The sequence below is a fragment of the Micrasema longulum genome, unplaced genomic scaffold (assembly GCF_059751315.1).
Source record: "Micrasema longulum isolate JH-2025_06_02 unplaced genomic scaffold, ASM5975131v1 h1tg000501l, whole genome shotgun sequence".
NCBI lineage: Eukaryota > Metazoa > Arthropoda > Insecta > Trichoptera > Brachycentridae > Micrasema > Micrasema longulum.
In genome coordinates this window covers 197,104-216,552 of record NW_028277698.1, presented here as the reverse complement: position 1 = coordinate 216,552, position 19,449 = coordinate 197,104, and the positions used below count along the sequence as shown (strand labels likewise).

Below are 19,449 nucleotides of genomic sequence, written 5' to 3'. Positions count from 1 at the left end.
TTTAATTTCTTAGATTTTCACTGCCATTCAGATACACAATGAGGTTTTCCGGGTGTCATGTGTCGTTGGCACATTTTTTCCGACGTGTCAGATCGCATTACAGCGTCATCATCAAGGTTGATAATCACCCCTTACGATGGTAATACAATTTGAAACGTCGGAAAAAAACTGCAAACGACACACGAAAAAATAACAGATAAAAACTCATTGTGCAGCTGGTAAACATAATTTAAAATTAAAGTTGTATAATCATAAATGATGATCGACAGACAAATTTACATATTAAACACATGTTTTGTATAAGAAATTGCAAATATTTGTATAAAATTATATATTATTATTGTTGGTAATATGTTACCAAGAGTCGACTGTATTGATTTATCTGTCGATCGTTTCTTATAATTGCATAGCAAAAGTTTGATAAAAATAGAGTATTTACCTGTTGCACAGGTGAAGTGTGAGTATATAATTTTCTCACTGTCCGGATTAAGGTCCACAAACATACGCAGAATAAATTCTCGGGCGGCAATCGCATCCCTCTGGGGACCTATGAAGCCAGAAAAAAGAATGCCAATGCCTACTTCACACCAAACTCACCGATAGCTTACTTATCAAATAAATAAAAACATACAATCCTCGGTTGTGTTTGTTCATCCTTATCTAGGAATATATAGAAAGATTTCAGTCATTAATGGAAAATTATTGTTAATTTAAAAAATAAACATAAAAAAGAATAAAAAAACATGAAAAAAAAAAACTAAATTCAAACTTATGTGTTAAACAATTTAAAAATTAAATATATATTATACACCTACAATGTTATTATTAGAGCACACATAATAATATGTTTATGTGTGCCCTATTTCAAGACACAAAAAAAAATATATGTATAAATAAATATCATCCGCACAATATTATAATATCTAATACATATTTTTATTGATATAAATGGTTACTGAAATATTTTTATATGTGCGTAAATCTTCTATTATGAAAAACACAACTTAGGATATTATTTTATCAATGTATAATCAAATTTGAAAAACTGCAAAATGAGTAATTTCATAAGAACAAAATGTGCTAGTACAAAATTCATAAAAAATACAATGACGGAATGATTGGGAGGAATCTATAATAAATTAGTTAATTTACAAACAGAATATAATGCATATGCTGTTGAACATAAAAATCATAATCAAAACCATATTTTGCAGTTTGTAAAATTTTGATTATACATTGACGATGTGTGCATTTTATTAGGATACATGATTCCTAAATAGTATTTACTCGGATCACCGGAATTCAATGTATACGGGGTACAAGATGAACTACTAAAACGAGGTAGAAATTAGGCTAGCGATACAGAGGAAGCGGTTAACTCTTCCGACCTGTGGCTGCGGTAAAATGTGAATAGCACATTCTGTCAGGATCTGGGTTTTCTTGGAGATAGAGTTTAAGGATATACTCCCTCGCTGGTTTGTCATCTTGTTTGGGGCCTTTGTTCAGATCCAACAAAAAAATAATTTATCCAACAAAGACAAGATTATTACTTAATATGCACTCACCATGTGCAAAGGTAACTATGCGGATAATGAATATTCAAAATGTTTCAAATTTAACTCTAATAAAATATTTATTGCATGGCAAATAGATTTTTTGAAAATTGCATAACCTTACATTACATAGAATATCTGATCTTGTCCATCACAAATTATTCCCTCTATTGCGATAGAAGCAATATTTATATTTCTCCTTTCTCACCCCACCACACAATAACATACAAAAATCGTCTAACGCTTTAGATCCAAACTAGGGACTTCAAAATATAAAAGCGAAAAACAAAAAATTATGTGGATCTTATTAGGAACAATGAGAAGTTAACTTAGTATATTTGCATGAACATTTAAAGTATCTTCGTCGGTAATCTATAATTGAACATGTTTAAAATTCCAATCTTGCCAGGGGCGCTCATGATCCTAGCTACGACCCTTTATGTAGGACTGTCTAAATGTAATAAAGTATGCATTGAAATGGTAAAAAAAAATAGACTGATAATTCTGGTCTCTGAAAAAGTTACAGATCCAAAAATATAACCATATAAGTCGGTTTTTCTTTGCTGTACATCATTATTATTATGGATAACTTTTATAGCGCCATTTTCGTAACAAAATACCTCAAGGGCGCTTTACATAGCGATTCTTTTAAATGTGTAATTTAATTAAAATAATTTCTTTTAATTAAATGATTTTAATTAAAATAATTTATTTAGTTGTCACATGCTACGGATTTATTCAAATGACTTAGAGAACAAGTGGGTTTTAAGTTTTTTCCGAAACATCACTTCACTTTCACAGCCTCGCACCTCTGCTGGGAGAGCATTCCATGCCATAGGGCCTGCGACCGCAAATGCGCGTTCACTAAATTTAGTGCGCTGTTTGCGTAGAGGTATAATAACTTTTCCTCTCGCCGTAGACGTAGCTGATCTAAGCGTTAGACGCCTGTCAGCTAGTTCATCTGGAATGCATAGTTCCCTTAGATATTCCGGAGCAGAATTGTGCAGTGACTTATACATAAGCCAACAGAGTTTGTACTCGACCCTCTGTGGAAAACGTAGCCAGTGTAGTTCCCGAAGTAGTGGAGTGATATGACTGAACTTAGAGATTCCGAAAATAAGTCTCGCTGCGGCATTCAATACAGATTGTAGGCGAGTCATTTTGTTCATTGGTAGACCTGCATAGATACCATTACAATAATTGACTCTAGACACTACAAACGCATTTATTAATTGACGGGCGGCATCAACCGGCAAATTTTTGCGTATGCATTTAATTTGTCTCAGCTGGTAGAAGCATGAACTTATCGTTCTACTAATTTGAGCGTCAAGAAAAAGAATGGAATGCTATACTGTAAATAATTTAATGCTGACAAGCTGAGATTTTTTTAATAGTCTTTTTTAATGACACATTTGAGTTTATAACTTAGGAATACAAGTTGGTGCAAATGACTTGGTGGCGAATTATATAAAATCAGCGATCTTACCATCATATTCGGGGAAATAGTCCACAAGATGGGAGTACATGATCTTTTCTTCAAGCAAATCCTTTTTGTTTAAGAAAAGAATGACCGACGAGTGCTGGAACCATGGGTATGTGATAATGGTCTTAAACAAGGCCTTTGATTCATCCATTCGATTCTGTAATAAGGAAACATACAGATGTAGACATGTGTTAAACATCGTTTGTAGATACAGATTTAATATTTCAACTGTGAAAGAAATTACAGTATGGGGGTAAATACTCTCCATACAAATGTAAGATGAAAGAAAATAATGTATAAGATGCTGTATTTTGCAGACGATAAGACATATTGGACCATAAGACGCATCCCAAAATTTATCTGTCAATTTTAGAAAAATAATATGTTTTGGACGATAAGACGCATCGGACCATAAGACACACCCTAACTTATGGTAGCATTTTCAGAGCAAAAATGTGCATCTTATGGTCTGAAAAATATGGTAAATATAAAATATATACTCAGTTTTAAGTATTATTCTTCATACCACATGTGAGGGTATTACTAATAAACTCGGCAAAATCCAAAATATTAAAAAAGGCAGATATGAATTGAAACTTATCATACAATTTTTTATGATAATTATAATATTGTCGGTTCAAAATACGGCTTTATTTGTAAGAATCTGACTTTCAAATTATTGGGTTTGTTGCAAACATGGCAACCTCTACTCGAGTATTGAGTGGTTATACCTGACTCCTAGGTGGTATAACCATGGAATAGGTCCGCAATCTGGAGTCGGTCACATTTTTCAGCAGTAAAATGGACAATATTTATTTTGAATTGAAACAATAATTTTAGAAACTTGATAAACAAATTTATATTATGTGCAAAAAAAAATCAAGTGGGTGTTTTAACAGTGATCCTTGTTATATTTTGTTGTATTTATATAAATATATATAAAAACATTTATTATAAATACAAATTTTAATTTATTTAATTAGATGTATAGAATAAAAAAAACATGCAGCATTTATAAAGTACCTATATTGATTAATAAAAAATATATAAATGCTAATATATTACAGCAGAGATGAAGAACATTTTAAGGAAAGGAATATAGAAGTCTAGGCATTTACAGGGCTTATGACCCGTCGCTGGCTGATTTCAGTGGTCACTTTACACACTGTGTAGCATTCACCATTCTGCTTTTGTTTGAACATCTATATTCCTTCAATAACTCCCAAGGGGGTTGAATCCAGTTCTTGTCAAAAAAAAATAGGATAGACTCAAAATAAATAGTCTAAATATTTAAAAGTTGAATATTTCAGTACACAGTTTATTGTTTTTACGATTGATGTCAATTTGGGTATGGTGTAATTTTTAAGAATTGTCTTCCTTCACTTTTGCTTTGAATATCCTCTCTTAAATGTATCTTGATGTCCAGATAGTACTGTTTTTTCACAATTTGTCCTTTTGGAAGAAATTCCGAAAGCAAAATACCACAACAATACAATCAATAAATAAGCTTAATTTTCTAAATTAATTTACTTGGATTTCGTTAAGTACGCTCGACATTTGTTATGTTTGTTTTAGTTTTTGTTTTGTTACTTGTTAATCTAATAAAACCTATCAGTATTGTAAAGTATAGTAAACGTAAGTAAAGGTTACTCCTATATCATCTACATCTAAGATACAACAAATATTGCATTGCCCTTAACAATTTGAAAAAAAATCCGATCATGATGAAAGTCCGTGAGAGAATGAAAGCATGGAAGGCAATTAATTACCCATGAATCGATATGCCATTTTCTTCATACTTGTGACATGTCTATTTAAATATATGTTATAGATACCGGGTATAGTTATTCCATGGCATACGAAAATTCAATAAGTATGGCCAATAATCTTTCAGTTTTCTCATGGTTTATTGGGACTCGTGTCACAAAAAATGAAATAAAATTATTTGTGGATAAATACATAAAAAAAAACAGGGATGGTACATAATACAGATGAATTTTTATTCAATGCCTCACACAAAAGGGTCTTTTTAAATAAGCAAAACATTACAATGTTAACGGTATTAATATTTTTTTGTGCGAGGTCGGATAAATTATCTACAAAGGTTTAAAATACGCATATTTTAAATTACCCGAATATAAAACGTTTTAGCCCTGTGGGACAAACGGCACGTATGACATTTTGGCGCCAAGCTTGTATGCAATATTTATTAGAGGTGCATTCGGCAGTCATAATGCACGACGTCAAAATGACGCGATGCCAACTGCGAGCCGTTTGGTATTTGTTCATTTTTGAAACCAAAAATTATAAATGGAAACAAGTTTTGTATACATTGATAGTTATATCATTTAAATTGTAAAAATCTGCTCTAAATAAACATTATATTTTAAATATTATTCCCGACTTGTGAAAATACCCTATTGAATACCATTGACAAAGTACTAAAAATGAAAAGTCTAATTTTTTGCATTGAATAGGTGCTAAATGGAGAAATGAAACAAAGCAACACAGTTAAATAACTTATAGTTGAGATTTTTGTTTAAAATGATACATGTGACTTATTTATTTATCACGGACTAATTAAATTCATTTAGTTATAGTAAAATACAAAAAAAATTGGATGTAAATGTATTCAGATGACACTTACCTCATTCTCTGATTCAAAAAGAATCTGATCATATTCACTTAAAGCGACTAAGAATATGATGGACGTGACGTTTTCAAAGCAATGGATCCACTTCCTTCTTTCTGATCTCTGTCCTCCGACGTCCACCATCCTGGTAACACATACATAATATATTATATTATAATGTCTGCGATCAAAATAAAATAATTATACTGCAATCAAAAGTATTATAATGTCTGCAGTCAAAAACAAAATTATTTTTATTATGTCTGCAGTAAAAACGAAATTATCATAATGTCCACAGTGAAAACAAAATTATTATTATAGTGTCTGCAATAGAACAAAATTATTACCATAAAATGTACTATATATGTAGTGAAAATATAAACATTATAATAATTTATGCAGTTCAAATAAATAACCATGAATATAATTTGAAGCTAAAAATGTAATAGAAGAAAATTTGTGGTCATTTTTAAAAGTATTTTATGCAAAGAAAAGTATCTGTACAATTAGAAAAAAATGTCTAAAAGCATGCATTGGTTTGCAATAAAGGTTTCCAAATCTTTTTCTTCTTCTTTTAAGAACGAACTAGCACATAATAATGTACAGCATCCACCATTTTCAGCATTTATATTGTGGCCATCTAATAAAACACAGATGCATTGAGTATATTTTTTTATAAGTTAAGGACATTCAATGTGATCACATCAAAATTATAGGAGTGTGTGTAAATGAATAGGTGAAAGCATTCCAAGATCAAAAAGCACAAATAAAGCACAATAAAAGCGCCATTGGGGGTGTAGAAACTTTGTCCAAAATGCGTCTAATGATGGTGAATAGGGGCACTATACAAAATACCGGGACTGAGTAATTTAAAAGGCGCGAGTAAATGATTGAAATAATCAATAACTTTCTCCCTTAACACATTATTTTACACTGTTTTAAAATAAAATGGTTTGCATCATGAGTAACAGTGGTACTGTGTTTTAGTTTTTGGCATTTCCTACACCCCTTGCATGTTCTTACTACTCAGTAGGTCATGTTGCACCAAATGTGCGTAAATGGGTGTCGATTGTCAATAGTGTGATAGTGAATCATTTTTACTGATATTTCTAGATACCCTGAATAGATTTTTATGCAAGGAAACCTATCGATAATTATTATTTATCTTACTAAACTTTTTAATACAGTTTTGTGTGGAACGTATCCACCATGTGAAACCGGAGTCAGGTGCATAATAATATTCAGTGTTAGCAGACAAATAAACTATATATAATAATATTGATGGTGGAAAGTTCATTGTCTCTACTGTAAAGCTGCTACATGTCGCTTAGGAACTTTTTCCTTTCCACCGTCGACATGTACATATTATAGAAAAATGCATGCAAAATGATTCTATTCCAGGAAAATCTCTATTTTAGGAAAATCTCTATTTTAGGAAAATCTCTATTTTACATTTATATTTTTGCTGTAAATTGCAATCACTTTATGTTTCCTTTATTTTGATAAAAGCTACTGAAACATTTCAGTTTAATACAAATGAAACTTTTTTGTTTTATATTACATTATCGACCGGTTTCGAAGCTATACACGCTTCCTAATCAAGGTATAATTTACAAAATTATTTTTTAATTTAGTAAATTATACTTTGATAAGGAAGCTTGTGTACCTTCTACAAAGTGCTTAAAAAAAAGTTATTGTGAATTGACTGGCTTATCCAGTGAGGGACATAATGAGGAAGTTTAGTGCTAGGTGCTAATGTTTTAATATTTTTTATAAAAATATATTGATGTATAAGAATGTTTTTATTTTCATTTCTTTTTTCAAGCAAAGGATCATATAAATCTTTATTGGATAAATATATATAATGAACTACATAAACACATTAACTGTGCCTACACATTATAAAATGTTGAATTATAACACAAAAGCACCCCTTTTGTTAGTATAGACGCAAATACCAGGAAGGTAACTGTTTTTACATGGTTTAAGAATGCATAGTTTGGTTGGTTACAAGGACATATAATTCTGTATTTCAACAAGTAATTCGAATCAAGAGTACGCAACGTATTAAAATACAAGGAGTTACGGGAAATAAATACTGGATTCTAGATTTGAACAAAAACAACTCGGCAAATTGGTTAGTTATGCAGAGAGGGGGTAAGCTAAGGTAATAAAACAACACAACGAACATTGATACAATATTCGAGTGTAATTTGGATAACAATACAAATTAAACTTGATTTCACTAAGTTCCCGGGAATACATTTTGGAAACAAGTGCAGATGGATGAAAATACCTTTAACAAACCTTAAAAACCCTCAAATTACTGATATATTTAGCAGATCGGGGGAAATGTCCGACATCTGAGTTTGGAACAGGTTATTGGAAGGGGTTTGTGATTTTACATACCTAAATACGATAGAGTCGAGATCAAATGGGTATTCGAGAATTCCCGTTGTGGGCGCTCGAGCGCGCAAAATATCCTGTTCCGTCGGAAGGTAGTCCGCACTCTCGATTCTCTCTAGATCACTCAAATAACTGCAACAACACGTCACAGTCTCAACACACCCATTCACAGAACATGCCATGTTATATACACACCATGCAATTACCATTACATTGCAGTCTTTTCTCACACAAATCATTTGTGACATGTTACCATTACTAATTTTGCTTTTATAGTGGAGAATATACAGCGATAACAAATATCAATCTCATAAACATGCAGACATGTGTGTGTAAGAAGAGACTACAGTAAATAGTAGAACTCCCGAGGATCCAGATAACTGAAAGCATGCTGAAAGAAAATGCTTAAATTAATAAATAGTATTATAATTAAAATAAAAAGGCTAGAACCCGTGTCTACTTCGAGATCACACTAAAAGAGAATAAAAACAAAAATATTACTTAAAGCGTTGAAAAGCAAAACCATAAAATTTAAGCTGAACAGCATGTATGAAAAATATGTAAGAATGAACATTATGAAACGGCAAGAATTGAAGAGAAATGTAGATATTTCATCTTACTTCATTTGTTTTCAAATGAGTAATTATTTTTCATCAATTTTATCAAAATGTATGTTCATAATCTTGCATTAAGACATTAACATTTATAAGCTTTAAAACACAGCAAATTTCTTCAAATTAAACTGTTAGAATGATAAAACCTCTATCTTAGTAACAGAGTTAAATATATACATTTTAGTTTATAACAAGAAATTTTCATCATGCAGTGCATTTCTTGTTTTGCAAGTTTATTTATGAAAAAGAATACTTCCCTGCTAGTACATAATATTTATGTAAAATTAAATCATTCTAAAAAGGCATAAAAAAGCAAGAAAGACTTCAATTTCATCAACCAATTTGCATAAATTATTAACAAATTTAAAACACAAAAAACAGTTAATATATAAAAATGCATTGGCAGGCAAGAAAAGAGAAAAGAGAAAAAATGGTGCAGTGTTGTGGCGTAGATGTTTTCCTCGGTCGGTTGCTCGGTGTAATTTTACCTAAATCGAATTTCCTCCAAGTCAAATGGGTATTCTATGATCCCCGTGGTCGGCACCCTGACACGCAGGATATCTTGTTCCGTGGGCAAATAGTTTGTCGCTGCCACACGATCAATCTCCATCAAGTAGCTATAACATACATCACGTACACTAGCATCTCCTTAACTTTTTGCGAGCACAAATACATCATCGTTATAAATATGGATCGCAGATTCAACTAACCTAACCATAGTACAAAGCAGCCAGAGTTCCTTATATATATGAAAAAAAAATGGGTAAATTGAAACCAAGGGCCGGCCATCAGCTCGTTTAAATTCTAAGATTATTTTTTTAATAACTAGTTTTCATATTTATATTTATTTTTATGCAGCTTGGATATTTATTATGTCGGTGGTTAAGTAGTCGAACTGAATTACATTATGCATGATAGGAGTACGAAAAATAAAACAGTGGATTAATTCACAATGTTAAAAAAATATATTATAGAAATAATGACACATTTTCTTTTATGAGAACATTGTCAAATTCACATGTGGGTAATTTTCAATACAATATCTGATAAAAATGATTTGTCTTCTTTATACATTTTGCATCTTAAATAATATAACTGGCTAAGCACGGCACCCACTGCTTTGTCATGCTGGAATAAATATTATTACTATTGAACTATTTACAAGCAGTGGTTGTCAGCAATCCTTCCAAGCGAATATAGGTAGCATCCATAAGTATGCTGTGTTAAGGTGAAGAAACAGAAGAAGGCAAATAAGGTCTTCAAGAGGAGTCTGGTGGATGTTAGAACCAGTGTTCTACACATGCCTTTACTATTATTTATTAGTTTATCCTAAAATGCTATTAAATATCAAAATAAACCAAGCGTAGAACTTCAAAAATAATAGATTGTCCAGTCTCTGATTATAAGTTTTAAATTAATAAATGGAGATCTACTGTTTTTCATTGTTGTTTAAATCAATATATAAACATTCAGAAGGGTACAAAGTGTATTCATAAGCCAACTATCGGACATTGCTACATCAATAAATAGGGCATGGACACCCTGAAAATTACAGTTCTGAGATAATGTGTCCTGTTTTATGTTATGTATAAAAAATATGCTGGCTAGCTCTGTCCTTTAAATGAATTTAATATGAATTATTAAAGATGAAAATAAAACCGCCACTATTTCAGAATTTTAATTATTAAAATATCCCACTGTTGGGTTAAAGTAGCGATATGTATTATATCAATAAGATTTGTTTTTATATTGAACATTGTCCATCACAGCAGTAATTTGATGTTAATAAGAATTAGCTAAGTAAATGTCGTCTTACTATTTGGCCGAGTCAGTGAGTTGATATTCCCTACGCCGATCGTAGCACTCTTGAATGCCAGCATCAGCCCAGAGTCCTTTGATTGCCTCAACGAATGGACTTTCAAATGTTGTGACAGTTTCAAAGTCAACACTGCGTATCAACTCTGCTCTTTCCTAAAATAAAAATAAAAACTTTAACTACTATAACATACAAGTACATAGTTTCACGCCTTAAATAAAGAAATTTATGAAGTTTTATTATAATTATTAGGTTTAACTATTGTTTTTTTGTGAATGTAAAAGGTAGGGTTGGGAGGGATAAAAGTGGCGCGCGTAAGAAGTGCCACCTGCTGTATTCCGGCCTATCTATATGCACTTTCAAAGCGCAAGCAAAGTTTTATTAGAATTATTAAGTAACTATTGTTTTTTATGATTGAAAACGGTAGGTATGTAAAGTGTCAAATGCCATATACTTTCGATACAATTTCCAATCTGCTATAGTATTTTATGCATGAAGCTAAGAATTGGTAAGACATTTTAAACTCAAATATAAGATTGGTCTCTTTTTTTGTACAACTTCCATAATGTTACAACAACCCGGGGATTAGTTTCATCCACTTAGCAATTTATTGCAAAAGTTACACATTTAAAGACACCTGTGAGAATTCAATACGGGGGTAGTTTTTTTAGTGAACAACTGATATTATTAAACAGTACTAGAACATTTAATCCACTTATGGCTTCTCTGTCCAAGTAGCCTAATCTTACGCTACCTGGGAATATGTTACACATTACGCTTTGTCCGTACACAATTCCACGTATACTTGTCGTGAATCCACGTAATAATATTGTTTTACAACTAAAATAATTTAACATGATTGAAAAAAATACTGTCTCAATAATGTAATGAAAATATTTTACGACTCAACTGGGAAATCTTTTATTTTGTCGATATTGCAAATAAGATTTGTTTTGATGATCTGTTTTGATCTCACTAACAAAATATTACTTGAACAAAATTGGCTGGCATCAGTATTAGTCATTTAACAGCGTACCTAGCGGACCTATGTATTAGGGAAAATACATGTTAAAGAAAATTAACTCTTAGGTCAGCATTTGATTCAGGCAGAGGAAAACTTGTTGAACTACGGCGCTGCCCGAGCACTGGGATCGGAGATTGTGCGCATGTACGAATTATCAACAGTCCCAGTCAGTTCAGATCTTAACTCAAATCTCACTTCTTTCATTTATCATACCCTCAATTTTGTAATCAGAAAGTATAATATGTAGTGTTAGCGTAGATAGAATGTAAGTATATTTAAGTATAGAATTATAAAGTGCGAATTTCACAAAAATGGCGCTATATAAATCAGCCAAATATAATTATTGTTATATTATTGTAATGACAAGTCACTAGTGGCTCGGTGGGATTTAGTTTTTTTTTTTATATTCCATATATTCTGATCTATATTTTTATGTTTTATCACCATTCCCTTTCCGCACCCATTGGTGATAAGGCACTGCATCGATAAACTAAATTAAGCATAATCCGATCATCTGTTAAGGTGATCAGTCTTGTGCTTCAGGTGCCAGTCCAGCAACGATGAAATATTGCAGCCTGCCAGGAATCGAACCTAAAACCTCAAGAATGGTAGGCGAACATGCCAACCACTACACGAGGCGGGCTTATCTCCACTCGATTCCCTTATTCAGGAATTATACCAGAGCAGCCATCGAGTCGAAAATACTCATCCAGGGTGCTGATTCTATTTCAAATGCAGAATTGTTTTTTATGTTAATGAAATAAAAATATAAAATAAAATGTATTTCAATATTAGGAGAGTTAAAATGATACGTTTGTACAGATATTAGTAAATTTCTAATCAATTTGACTTATTTTTATAAGCAACCCCACGCAGTTAATCTACTCATCACTATTAATCATAACTAATGTATGAAGAAATGAATAAACATTACATAGAACTAATTCAAAATGTAACAGCATAACTAAAATATTACATTTCTATTATTAGACAATTGTGGAGAATCAGATAAAGTTATACAGTATCATGTAAAAAGATATATAATAATTTAGTATGTGTCTAAACGCCGAACTTATGCATACATAATATGGAAGATAAGATGAATTAAATGGTAATTCCTACATTTGCAAGGGAGAATTCATATTTTATTTTTAGATTTTTATATGTGACCATTATTTGCCTGATTAGTAATCTTGAGAAATAATAAAAATGCCATTTGATATTCCACATAAAAAGGTAGCTATTGTACATATTTTTCAATGTTTTCCCGAGAAATTACAGGATGCTGCGAAGATTTTAATATGAGTGCTAATCTTCACATGTTCCTACATTATACTATTATTTATTTAAAAGAGTCTTGCATATTACATTGCATTATTTTACAAATATTTCTTGTTAATTTTTTTAAAAAGTTTTTACTTTATTGTAAAAAAAACTATCATTATCATTACCACAACAATTTTCAGGATGACAGATTAAAATAAATTGTTATTTTTGACTGATGAAACCATCACAATATTAATAGAACAAATTGCGTAAGAATGCTTTTTATGGTTTTATTTCCAACAAGAGCGTTTCATTTAAGGGCTATTGAAGGGAATACCGGCTAGAAGGGAATACCGGCTATGGATAGTTACCTTTGAAGAGGAAACAACAGTAAACTCATTCAAGAGAGATCATCAGTTGATGGAAATTAACAGACCTACCGATTCAAGATCATGGCATTTTGGGTTCTATTATCATCTACGCATGCATCATATTGCCTGTACTATTTTAAGCATGTAAGATACATTACAGGCAGTACATACTCATTTATCTTTAAGAATTCATTAATAACTTACAATACTTCGAATAGAATAGAAGTATTGTAATTAATTTTATTAGTATAAGGGTCTTTGAGGATAAGGGTCTTTAAGGGATTAAAATATTTTAAAAATTAAATTCTTACAATATTTGCGGAGTTTCCGTATTGTATTTTGAGCAGATCCATGGCGCGGATCATACTCTGCATGGCCATAAAGATGTTCTGATAAACGAGTTTGATGAAGCCTCTCTTATCATCATCGCTGTAACCTGAACCGTGGATGATGCGCATCTGCTTGATGAAGGTTGATTTGCCAGATTCTCCAGTCCCTGGAAGATATTTCATAGGTCATATTATTATTTGTAAAGCTGAAGAAAAACAGACTTTTTAATTTTTAGTACCTAGGTCATAGAAACAGCATTATTAGTAGAAGGGCAGGTGGCTATTAGCTAATATTATGTCCATGTTTTGCTTATCCGATATGTTTAAATAGCATTAAGTAGGTGTCATTTATTTTATGGGTTAATTCACTGATATTTTTCTGACTAATTAGAGGTTTTTTTAAATCTAACCATAAAGTAATTGATAATTTTATGGCCATAAAGAAATCATTTAACACATTTGTGAAAATTGTGTCTCTCATTTACGAAATGACGGATAGGTATTGGTAGTGAAAAAACGGCTATGGCCTACGTGAAACTGAATTATATAGCACGAGAAAATATTGTCTCCCTATAAAAAACCTAGAACAAATGATATTTACTTAAAACTATCATCTAGAGTCTAATCGGAGAGAAATATTTTAAAAATAAGAGAATAATCCATGAGTGGATCCTATCAGAAAAAAGGCCTGCAAAGGTGATAAATAGGAAATAATGAATCATTGTAATCTCAAGATTACTATTTTTTAAAAATAATATTAAACCGATTTTAAGCATACACTTTGCAATTCTTAGCACAAAAACTAGCACGCTTATGCAAATAAGGAATACAAAAGCCAATCTCCATGGACACACTAAGAAAGTAAAACATTGTGATAATTAAATTTTATAAAAATATTATATTATATTCCCAATTTTATTTTGGTATTAAAAGTATTTTGAAATAAAACATACCCAGTTTTTTGTCCATTGTTCTTTGGCAAAATAATTAAGTAATGCTCAGTACTCAGTGAATATTATTAAAATTTTGAAATGAATAATTTTGAGCAACAAAGGTGAAAAATCAAAAATAATATTTTTTTATTATTACACTAAATCTTTGAAAAAATATTATTCATTGGTTTTGTACAATTGTTGTTCAACAATTTATATCACGAAAATAATTGAGTACAGGTCAGTTGCACAAATTAATTTGCAACTGAATCCACGAAAAAGCCTAATAAATTACTATTTTTAACTATATTAGGATACGACTGTGTTTAGAATGAAATACAAAGCAACCACTCAAATTTTGAAGGAATTTGTTAAATTTTTATAGATGAAAGTAGGTATCTTTAATTAATGAAGTTAATTGACAATACATCCTTTAGTCATTTACAGTACATCATGCATATCAGTTACTTGTTACTATAATAATAGAAGATAATCAATATTTAATGCACACACATCCACAAGACGTGTTTTAAAATATATTTTAGTCCTTTGTTACATAGCAAATGGGATCACACATTATCATCAATACTCTAGTGAGAACACTCTATTAAGTACATATATATATTTGTTTTAAAAGTGGATTGAATACATATGAATGAGAAGATTTGATACATTTTGTATTTTATTTGACTTATATCTGTATTCTAAATGATTATTTTTCTAACTTCTTCTAATTTTAAGATTCTTTTAATATAACGTACACGAAAAAATACACTTCTGCTCTCTCCAATGCAATATATGTATGTATTATTATTTATACTCATATATTTTTTACTAATTTTTAAATGATTTTTAAACACTTTTTTTTAATGTTCTTACTCTTCTTAATTCATTTTTATTTTTTGCTACTTTTGTGCAAATACATGTCTGTCTTTATATTTCAAAATGCACTTGTGTTCTCTCCACTATAATAAATGTATGAACTATATGTATAGTACACCCATATATTTTATACTAATGTGTAGATGATTTTTTTTTCTTATTCAAAAATCATTTTAATTTTTTGCTACTTTTGTGTAAAATACATGTCTGTCTTTATAATATGTATATATGTATGTAAAACATGTAAAAGACTACAAGGCGTTTAAATAAATAAATAAATCTATAGTGTATTTTGAAATTTCATCAATTCAATACTAAATACGAGAAAATGGGAAATTGTATGCATTACATTATTTTAGGGGACATTTTTAAAAAATCTATTAAGTACATTGAAAAAACAGTATCAAAAATAATAATAAGAGAATAAAAAATTAACAGTTTCATGAGATTCAGAAATAAGTTATTTATGCACAAGACTGTTTTCAGGGGACAAGAAAGTCATCACTGAACTTGAACGGGGATAATAAGGTAAGAAAGTACTGGAAGATTATCAGTAGTTTAAAATTAATAAACCTGTTTATTAGACAGTTAGATTAAAAAATAATGTTATGTACAAGTAGGACTGAGTCTGCTAATTTTCAAAAAACCTTGTATATAATGAATTGTTGGTTGTGAAACTTTAGTTGCAAACGTACATGGAAACAAAGGAAGAGGACAGTAGGGACGGCACACGGCACGTCTTCTCCCTTATATATATATATACATATATATACATATTTATATATTATTTATTTATTTGTTAATAAAAAGAGAAATACCGAGATCTTATTATTTACTCAAATAGTAAAATTTTCAGACCATTTCTTAAAAGTCATAAATAACTTGTGCTGGGAAAATGGCAATCGAGTTATGGTATAGTGGGATTTGAACCTGGGACCTTTGCTCTGTGAGTCCACAATACTACCGCGGTACCACAACTCGGTTCAAATATACATTTTTATATTTAATAACTTCTTTTAGTTTTTTTTTTCGCCTCTCCTTCTGTATCCATAATAAATGTGAATGTGTAATCTGTAATTGGTCTTACTACTTTAAATTGTTTTCTTATACCTTGTATTTTATTAAAAGAATGATTTCAATATTATTTATATAAATAATGAGTCCACATAATAATATAGTATTATAAACTGCAACTATATGTCACCTGGAAGTTTATTATGGTATTATATCCAATGATAATGCGAATAATACACAAATGTCAAGAATGTGTTAAAAAGTTTTCGGCGAGATAAATCAAATATATGCGGTACTTAAATGCGAATTATCAATTTCAGGAAGAATTTTTAGAGCACAAAATTAGTGAATGTGGAAAGACAGGAAGTAATATGATACAGGGTAAAAGCTTTACTACAAAATTGACAGTTCGATGCCAAGAGAAAATGAGTCATCTCAATTGCAAATAGTAGTACATTAATAATAAAATCGTCCAGCTAATCACAAATAAGAAAGCCATTTGTGATCTGCGTGTAACGAGAAATGGCACCAATAATTTATAACTAAGTACATACTAAAATGCAGTCTGTCTAAGCCACAAAACTGGTATCATGTTTCTTATTGGTACTTATTAGTCAGAAACAGTCCATCTGTCTCTAGTAATCGTCATACCATTGGTATTCAGTGTTGAAATAGAACTGGGAATTGTGAAGTGAAGAAATATATGAAGTCTGATCTTAAAATAACAGTTTCACACCCTCATCGTGTACGGGTGATTGGCTTACTTGACAAGAAAGGCTTTAGCTTGTGTTTCTGGGGAAAGCGAGAGGAAAGTGTCACTCACCCAAGAGGAGGAGCTTAAGCTCCCTCCGGGCATCGCGCTTGTCCCTCCGAAGCTGCCTATCGATCTCTTGGTTAATCCTCTTCTGTTCCTTGGCCTCCTCTGACATGCAGCACTCCATGGTTCCCTATCTGCTCGGAGCCGTTTCCGGGCCTCTCAACCAAGGCACACCACTCCTATAAAAGACATCCCTCTATCACTAATATTTTAATAAAATAGCACGATTCGGTCCGAAGTTCCGGCACGCGCACCATTGACACTCACTCGCGACCGTAAAGTGACGCTAACGACTCGATAAGAACGAAAACCGACAACCCTCGCTCACTGGGTGTGGTGACTTATGGACGAGTATATAGGTATAGGTACTCTGTCAACTGCCGATATAAACACCCGGAAATCCCTTTATATACCGGCTCGGAACGTTGCGTCACGGCCTTTTAATCTTGTTAAAATAAACAGATTCGAGAAACCCATCGATTTGTGATGCACTAATAAGATTAAAAGTGCGAACAAATAGTCGATTGACGGGGGCCTGCCGATGACTGGAACGGCCTATGTGTAGGTTACAACTCGAAATCTACGGGCAAATACGCGCACGTCGGCCGAAATGCTGCACTGAATGATAAAATACGTACCCAAATGAACATCCATAGGGCACACCGCTGCGTTCCACGTCAGAATATTGCACAAAACTCAAACTTATACACTTTTGACTATACGGCAGCCGCCTCTTCTCAATATGGCGCTCGGAGATGTTGAATGGTCCAGCGCGCGTGCGCCGACAGGAAGTCGCAAAAAACAACCACACGCGAGCGAGATTTTGCGCACTATAAAGGTAAAAGAGCGGCGTTTCATTTATTAATTTGAATTTAATTTATTTTTTAACACGGCGGATAACTTATATGTGTTAGTATAATGTAACTGCAGATACCCAAAACACAAAACCAGTTTAGCTTATAATCCCATTATAGCCTTGTTTGACAGATGATTTACATTATTAAAAATTGTCATGTTGGCTACCTGTATTCACATTTTCACTGAAAGTAGGTAAGCAGATAGTCATTCAATACTGGAAAATGGGTTCTGAAAATGTGCATTATTTATTAAATGCATAAATGTGAGAAATTATCCGTCAAATAAATATTTAGGAAGGATTGTGAAATAAAACGTTTGAAAAGAACACCGATACACATATACATAAGTAAGTTATTGCTACAAATTTATTTAAATTAAAAATGCACTATTGTGGTATGTACTAAGTTTTCTTAAAAATCTTTTTTTGCAGAAATTTAATTATTAGAACTCGAAAAGTATTAATGGTTGAGACCGCTAGACTCATTTCGCTAATTTCATTATTTATTTCATCGCTTTGGCCTATTTTACCGTTAGCATTCGTATTTCGTTCACTTACCTAAGACTCAAACCAATTCGACGCGGGATTTTCAGTAAACGTTTTCAGGACACCGCGCATAGCTACGGGAGAAAATTAATTCAGCGAAATAACGTTAATTGTACCTTTCAACTGTGAGAAATATTTCTTGATTACATTATGAGCATCTTATTAAATATGTAAATGTTAGAAATTAATAAGTAGGTTTTGGTGGATTTCGAATTTTTGACTTAAAATAAGTTTTTTATTAAAATGTATTTTTAAAACGAAATACACGATTAAAGGTCAAAACGCCCTACAGCGTCGCTGCGCGACTAAATTTTGTATGGAGTGCCGCGCAGTGTATCGCAGCTATAGTGCGATTAGTGTCACCCAAAATAGTCAAAATAATATTTCGTGTTGCTGCGACGCGCCGCGCAGTGACGCTTTAGTGCCGTTTGACCTTAAATGCTTGAAAATAATTGAATTATTACAATAATTTGGAGGTGATTTGGCAGCACAAAACATTAAAAAAACCCAATACCAACATCGGAACAATTACCCTATGACTGTTGCAGGTAAATAAAACACTCTGTATATATAGACCATACACGAGTTTAATACTATAACACAACTCAACACTACACTAGAATTCCTGAAACTAGTCCTTAAAATATAGCTTGATTAGAATGACAGCTGTCAAACTAATTTCATTAGTAAACTAATTTCAATCATGAAACTCTGTTTCCGAAAATTGATACAAAAAACGCAAAAACAAGCCTATTATAGTGTGTTTAACACAATTATTCACAAAAATGAGACATTTATACCTTTTTCATGAACATCAAATAAATTATTTTTTTATTTGATCAATTTACATTGATCAATTTGTCCCATCTCTAACGTTTTTGCAAAATGATGTAACCTTGTAAGAACGT

At 31.6% G+C, this 19,449-nt stretch overlaps 1 protein-coding gene across 3 annotated transcripts in view; it reads right to left on the bottom strand.

Moving 5' to 3' along the window:
* LOC148281041 (guanine nucleotide-binding protein G(q) subunit alpha) overlaps positions 1 to 18,136 on the bottom strand; it is a 32,373-nt gene extending 14,237 nt beyond the window's left edge. Inside the window, exons 1-9 of one of the 3 annotated variants that reach the window (XM_088227362.1) lie at positions 17,778 to 18,119; positions 17,146 to 17,318; positions 13,477 to 13,661; positions 10,505 to 10,659; positions 9,177 to 9,305; positions 8,078 to 8,206; positions 5,684 to 5,813; positions 3,040 to 3,193; positions 440 to 547 (exon numbers count right to left, since the gene is read on the bottom strand). In XM_088227362.1, the coding sequence (XP_088083488.1) occupies positions 440 to 547; positions 3,040 to 3,193; positions 5,684 to 5,813; positions 8,078 to 8,206; positions 9,177 to 9,305; positions 10,505 to 10,659; positions 13,477 to 13,661; positions 17,146 to 17,263 (1,108 nt within the window). In that variant the 5' untranslated portion in view covers positions 17,264 to 17,318; positions 17,778 to 18,119. Of the gene's footprint in view, positions 1 to 439; positions 548 to 3,039; positions 3,194 to 5,683; positions 5,814 to 8,077; positions 8,207 to 9,176; positions 9,306 to 10,504; positions 10,660 to 13,476; positions 13,662 to 17,145; positions 17,319 to 17,777 lie in introns of all 3 variants that reach the window. The other 2 variants (XM_088227360.1, XM_088227361.1) reach the window with 2 other exon arrangements.
* Positions 18,137 to 19,449: the final 1,313 nt, after the last annotated feature.